This window comes from Curcuma longa, chromosome 17, assembly GCF_044706935.1.
Source record: "Curcuma longa cultivar G26 ecotype Majalengka, Jawa Barat chromosome 17, ITB_CL_G26_1.1, whole genome shotgun sequence".
Classification (NCBI taxonomy): Eukaryota; Viridiplantae; Streptophyta; class Magnoliopsida; order Zingiberales; family Zingiberaceae; genus Curcuma; species Curcuma longa.
This window is the reverse complement of record NC_133877.1, coordinates 9,640,901-9,648,304: the sequence shown is the minus strand read 5'-3', so window position 1 is coordinate 9,648,304 and position 7,404 is coordinate 9,640,901. Positions and strand designations below refer to the sequence as shown.

The 7,404-nt window shown below is 35.3% G+C and overlaps 1 protein-coding gene across 1 annotated transcript; it reads left to right on the top strand.

Moving 5' to 3' along the window:
• Positions 1–2,774: 2,774 nt before the first annotated feature.
• LOC141848248 (uncharacterized) lies at positions 2,775–3,540 on the top strand. The gene has a single exon (XM_074736304.1). It carries the CDS (start codon positions 2,840–2,842, stop codon positions 3,401–3,403), a length of 564 nt encoding a protein of 187 aa, XP_074592405.1. The 5' UTR covers positions 2,775–2,839; the 3' UTR covers positions 3,404–3,540.
• Positions 3,541–7,404: the final 3,864 nt, after the last annotated feature.

Genomic DNA, 7,404 nt, shown 5'->3' with positions numbered 1-7,404 from the left:
ATTCACTCAAGAATCCCTTTCAAAAATTTTCAAACTTTCCTTCCTTCATAGGTTGCTTGCTTACTTATAGTTCTTGAATTTATCTTTAAATCAATTGATTTGCATCTATTAATCGAGTGTGATCATTGTACCTGACCATGATGGTCATAAATATTTTAGTTCGATTGCTTGTTCCAAGATTCTTATGTTGCATCAATCAACTGATCACCATGATCAATCGATTTATGGCAGTCCAATCAATTGATTTGGCTCTAGCAATTAATTGGATCATAGAAGATTAACATTTAATTGGACTATAGAAGATTAACATTCTGTTTGTTAGAGTTTAAAATCGACTATTCCATCAGTTGAATAACATCTATATTAGTCCATTGATACTTCGTTTCCAATCACTTTAAAATTGAATTTGTGTCGTTCTAAGTAGAACTTTCTAGTTTGCCAAGCACAAATTGACCTTGATTTACTAAGACTTTTTTATCTAAACATTGTGTCTTCAAGACTTCATTCATTTGCTCATCTTGTAAATCTTGATATATCAAGACTTTTAATACCTAGAGACCATTTCTCTAAGATTTCTTCCTTTGCTTAGGCCTTCAATCTTAACCCACATAGAAAAACTCTATTTCTTCCTTTTAAAAGGTTATCTCAATACTTAAACAATGAACCTTTCATGAGTCAATTGACTAGGTTAAATTTTTTAGTAGTCCAATTTTAAAATTTCAAATTCATAATTATATGTATATATTTTTAAAAAGTTATAAGATTTTATATAGATATTATTTATATCATAATCTATTAGAGAAAAATAAAATATATATATAACTTAGTAAACTTTACTATTATGCTAAGATTTCCCTTTTTATTAAAGAAAAATAGTTTTATAAAAATATATATATTATTTTTTAAAAAATGATACAATATTAAAAATCATTAGAACCTTCAATGTTTTACTTCAAACTTTGTATTAAATTCATCATTGAAAATTTCTATCAACAAATAGGTATTGCTAAGATTTTTAAAAATATTTTCAAATAAATTTTCATTCATGATTTTTTGGCTATTTGCACATTGCTTTATATAAGCTTTCCTCGTGATTAGCCAAAACATGATTCATGTACATTGATCAAACTTAACTCTTCTAAATGCTCTTTACGTCTCAATACATAAACAAGTTAACATTAGAGCCTTGTTACAAATAAAAACATGTTTGATCTTATCTATGTATCAATTTCCAAAAAAATATGTCAAAGCCTTGATCTTAACACAATTAAGGATTTCTAGAGTATGTATCATAACTTGAATCATATAAAATGTTCACTTTGAACCCACGTCCTTATGATTTTATTTTAGATTTTTACTAAAAATGCTTCATATCAATATAGATATCTCTATCTTATAACCTCATAATCCTTTTCATATATTTCTAATGTGAGATTTTGATTGTATCCCAATAACTTTTTCATGGATTTTAGACACAAACATAAAATCTTCTAATTTATCACCCATCTAAATGTATAAATCATCATTATGTGCTAATTTTTCCAAATATATCGACACACCATAGAACTTTTTAGAATAAGATTTGGAGAATCTTTTTCTAGCTATTCCATTATCCTAATTTTTTTATAAAAAATATATTTTTTATCATAGTTAAGTTAATTACTATCTCAATTTTAATTAACGCATCTTAAACCCATTTAATATAATAAAATCATACTCTTAAGAATATGATACTTATAGGTCCTCCTTAGATTTTATAGATATAATATTTTCTAATGAACCTCTAATTTTTTCTTCAGCAACTCTGCTCCATCGTAATCAATTTAATTATACTTTGAGGTTCTAATAAACCTCTAGGCTTCCTATAAAAAAAATGATAATCCCAGTAGCCACATCTCTGGGGGTGGCCGGTCCGGTCCCATGGAAGTTTCCCACCGAACACCAGGATAAATCGGGAAGCGCATACGGCGGCCAATCCAGATGCTCAGCATCCTTTGATTGCGTTCCCCATTTGAAGGAAAATTCCTGCAAATACGCCGTAGCTGGGGATCGAACCGCGGGTCCCTGAGTTACAACCCGGATGTCCTACGTTGCACCATTGCCTCGGGGACTCTAGGCTTCCTATAAACCTTAAGCTGGATAGTCTCCTCAAATTAAGGTATCTATTGGCCTCCTTATTTCGAGGAGTAATTGCTATATATATTAAAATAAATCAGTTTGACTTATCAAAAATATTATATATATATATAGTAATTTTATATTAAAATTTCTTTATCCTTTCCTAATTACCTAAAATTTTAATTTTACTTTTCCAAAGCCTTAATTGTTCATGCACCGTTAGGGGTGCAAACGAATTGAACGGTAATCAAATAATATAAAAATATTAATATTTAAATTCAAATTTAAAAAATATATGTGATATTTAAATTCGATTCAAAATTTAAAAATATAAATAATTTAGATTTAAGCTCGATTTAAAATAAAATTTGAATTCAAATTTAATTTAAATTGTTTGAATTTTAATTTGAACACAGTGCAAAATAATTAAATTTTAATTTAAGTATATTTAAATTAAAATTTTATAAAAATAATCAGATTTCAATTTATGAATAATTCATAAATAATTAAATAAAATATTATAAATTTGAATTCAATTAAAAAAAAATTATCGAAATCGAATTCGATATTTTAAATATGAATCAAATATTTTTTATTTTTTAAGCTGCTCGCGAGTTGGTTCGATTCTTTTGCTCCCTTGTGCACCATCTCGTAGACTTACCATATTTTCTATGCGTGATTCTAATCGGTCAGAGAGAATTCAAACCCTCGTCCTCGCCGAATGAATATTTCGCTTACCCATCCGCCGGTCATCCCCTCGATCCAGCCGAGCATTCGCCTCCGCTATGCGGTCACGGACCTCGGCGGACCCAGGAACCGGAGGCGAAAGCGCGGCAGACGGCGAAGGATCCCCATTGGACCGTGCGCTCGTGCTGTGGTTCTTGGCCGCGCCGCCCTCTCCCTCGCCGGGAAATTCTTCTGGCCTCTGGGGGCGGATCCGCGGGATCTTCTGCTCCTCCTCGAGGGGGGCGGAGGGGGAGCGAGCGGAGGGCGAAAAGGGTTCTGGGAAGACAGCGGGTGGTTCGGAGGGTGGGGGAGGCGGCGGCGGCGGAGTGGAAATGGGGTGATGGAGCTGATCCTGTTCGTGACGTTAGCAGCAATGATAGGGAGGGTTCCGGAGAAGAAATTGACGGCAAGAATGCTGCTTCTGGGGTTCAACAAAAAGGGGGTTTTGAATAGAGAGGCCGGGCTTGTAACACTGGCATTTGCGGTTTGTTTCTTGGCCTGGAATCGTCTTCGCCGGAGAAGAGACGGCAGACTGAAGTGGATCCGAGGCTCATGGTGATCCATTCCTTCTCTCTTACCTCTAGTAGAGCTGAAATTCCTGCATATTAATTGTTCTTTTTTGATTGTTCGAGTAGAACTGAAATTTGCATTCTATATCCTTTATTTGAACTGAAAATTCTGAAACAAAGTGTTCATTTTGCCCAAAATCTCTTTGTTCGACAATTTCTTGCTTTTTTCACTCACCCCATTTTTTTTTCTTTTCTTTTTTGGAGCTGATTCAAGCAAGACAAAAGAGGAGTTTGGTTAGCTCATGGTGATCCATTCCTTCTCTCTCACCTCTAGTAGAGCTGAAATTCCTGCATATTAATTGTTCTTTGCTTGTTCGAGTAGAACTGAAATTCGCATTCTATATCCTTTATTTGAACTGAAAATTCTGAACAAAATGTTCAATTTGCCCAAAATCATTGTTTGACAATTTCTTGCTTTTTTCACTCATGTCCAAACACCATTTTTTTTTCTTTTCTTTTTTGGAGCTGATTCAAGCAAGACAAAAGAGGAGTTTGGTTAGCTCCCCGCTGAATGCCTCTGGTATATGAGTCCTTTTTCCCTTCATACAGCTATCGTGTTTAATCCCATGAGTGGAGGAGTTCCTTCCAATAGTCCTTTTTCCCTTCACCTCAAAACTCTTCTTATTTCTTTCTTTTCCAGTGGTATTTTGTTTTTCATGTGGGTAGATATGCTAGATTGACTGATTGAAACTTAACTCTAAGTTACCATAAATAAGAAAAATATTAACTTAATATAATAATTATTCCTTTAGACAAGTTAAGAAAGAATGCAATGAATGTAAAGGATAGCAAGTATCTCAATTTTTCCCCTTCTCCCCCCTTTCAATCTAAAGAGCAATGATTGTTTTTTTCTCCTCATTATGTTTGAGAGTTTTAGAAGTCAAATCTTTCCTATGTTGATGAAATCTATTGTTGTCAATCCATCTAACTCTGGTTAAACGGCGAACATGAGTCTAATTGATGACTCGGCTTGCTGGAGTCATCGTTATGATGAAGTAGGTAATGACTAATAGTTAGTCGATGCACCCTTCACATTAGTCAACACACTCTTTAGAGTTTTGTCGTTATTGATTTGATATCATCGGTCATCGACTTACCCTCTCAAGTGTTGGTGCAATTTGTCCCTAAGAGGCTTAGTTTAAAAGGGAGACTATTAATGTAGTTATACTTTAGTCTAGATTGGTTTTGATATGGTTGACAAAACTATTGACAAAATGTTTAAGGTAGACATGATATATGTTTCTAACATGTGTCAAAGTGTGCAAATGCAAGAAACTTTATAGGAACTGCGGTTGTAGTTGTGTGAAAGTCCAAATGGTCCTTAGTAGAGGAAGTTTCAAAAGAGTGAACTCGGTAGATGGAAGTCCAAGTGGATGTTAGTAGACAAGAAATCCTGAAGGTGAGCTCCAAGTGATTCTTGGCAAAGGAAGTACCAGAGGTGATCTCCTAATGGAGAAAGTCTTAGAGGAGTGCATTTCTAGTATATGGAAGTCCAATTGGATCTTAGTGGACAATAAACCCTAGAAGTGGAACACCTAGCAAGTTTAATGGATGTCAAAGTTCATCTATATATCTAAGAGGTACTAGCCCAGGTGACCCAAATTGAGTAGGACTCAAAGGAAAAACTCCAAAGGGTGGAGCCTTGTGGAGGAGGTCTCGAGGGATGAATTTTAAGTATTTTGGGATGGAATATTTGTGAGATTGTGTATGACACTAGAGGAGGAGGCCAGGAGAGTAGTAAATAAGTAAATGAAACAATAAATAAAGAGTGCTTGAAGCTTTATTTGGTTGTGAAACCCAGTTTCGAGTAGAATATTTGTGAGATTGTGTATGACACTAGAGGAGGAGACGAGGTGAATAGTAATGATCTAGTAAGTAAATGAAATAATAAATAAAGAGTGCTTGAAACTTTGTGGTTCTGGTTTTGAACCCCAATTTCTACTTTACCCTCTATGAATTTGTGAGTCAACCCTTGAAAGATCATTATTTTTCTCCTCCTTTTCTCTTTGAGACCTTATGAAGGTAGAGAAACCTTTTAAAACTTTTACAAGGATAAAAAAAAATACCAGTCACTCATAAACAACTTACATGTTAAGAGTTTTACTTTTGTGACTTCTCATGTACTAGGTATTTAGTTGATGTTGATTTACTAGGACTTCTTGTTTGTCGAAAGGCTTTGCCTCGTGATATTCTTATCTACCAACTCCTATCAGGATTTCTATATTTGTCAACATTCGCTAGATTTTCCTTTGCCAAATGTTTGGTGGACCTCAACACATTTGATCTCTAACCATCTACCACCGCTTAAACTTTCTTTTTTACTAAATGTTCGATTGACATTGACCCTTCAGACTTCAACCATTGCATTCCAAATCAAACGTCAAGTAATTTGCACATACAGACACTTTGACACATATCATAAGTTTAAAAATTTGTCAATACAACATAAACATAATTTTGTCAAACACATCAAAATCATGTGGTCAAACTCGATCACTTAGGGCATCAATTTTCTACTTAGGTGCATACTTTTTAGCAAAAGTGGAATTTGTCACCCCACCAGTTTCACATGGTCGGTCCTACGATCATCTGTGAGGAGATAAATTGGGAAATTACAGTTGACCACTACGGGGAAGGGTATTGCCTCGGCTTCGTTGAGATTCGACTCTTGTCCACTTCAGTAAGTTTGTCCCGCATTAACCAACTCAACCATATCCCGAGGTGACTTAGGTGCATACTCTTCTTCAGCAAAAGGTGAAATCCGCTATCCCAGCGGCTCCATACGGTCGATCCCACGATCGTCTGTGAGGAGGTAAATCGAGAAGCTGCAGTTGACTACGATGGGGGAGGACATTGCCTCGGCTGACTTAGGTGCGTACTCTTCTGCAGTTGGTCACGATGAAGGAGGACATTGCCTCGGCTGACTTAGGTGTGTACTCTTCTGCAAAAAGGTGGAATCCGCCACCTTAGCGGCCCCACACGATCGACCCTACGATCATTTGTGAGGAGGTAAATCGAGAAATTATAGTTGAGACTTAGGTGTGTACTCAATTAGAGAGTATGTGGTTTGGGTCGAAATTGATTAAATATCTTGAGGTCAAACAAATGATAAATCCCAGTCAGTCTCATGGATTCAATCCCTGAGGGTGACAAGTCCGGTCCCACGGAAGTTTTCCACCGACCACCAGGATAAATCGGAAAGCGCATACGGCGGCCAATCCAGATGTCCAACATCCTTTGATTGCGTTCTCCATTTGGAAGAAAATTTTTGCAAATACGTCGTAGTTGGGGATCGAACCGCGGGTCCTTGGGTGACAACCTAGGATGTCCTACCGTTGCACCATTGTCCTGGGGACAAAACTATAGGGGACATAATGACTTGAGGCCAAACAAGATTTTTTGGAGGCAATCTACTACTGTGTTATCGAGTTAATTGATTAGTCAAGTTAACTCCACAGTCAATTATTCACTTTGTTGTTAAAGCATAAAAGTTTTTTAGTCTAGCTTGAGTCAATTAGACTGTCAATTGCCTATTTAATTGTGAAAAGATGTTAAAGGGAATGAATAGATTCGATCACTTTTGTCCTTGCATTACTTGTCTGTACAATGCTAATCCATGCAATAGAAAATAAGCAAAATCGTAAACAAACACAAGGCAATAAAAAAGGCAATAAACACAAGATATTTCATATGGTTTAGCCATAACTCTTACTTCATAATCTATAATTTGTTGGTAGATTATTTTTTTGAAGTTTCCACTATATTTCTCATTCTTGACTGCAAGCACCGAAGGTAGAAAAATCTTTTAGAACTTTTTCTTCTTATAAGATACAAGGAAGAAAAAAAGAATGTTGGATACAGAGAATGACTCTAAAAGAGCTTATATAGAGCTTTCTAAAACTTCAGTCTCTATTTATAGTCTCATCAATTATTTAGTAAAGTAGGCTAAGTGAATGAGAAAAAAAAATAAAAAAAATCAAATATAAGGAAA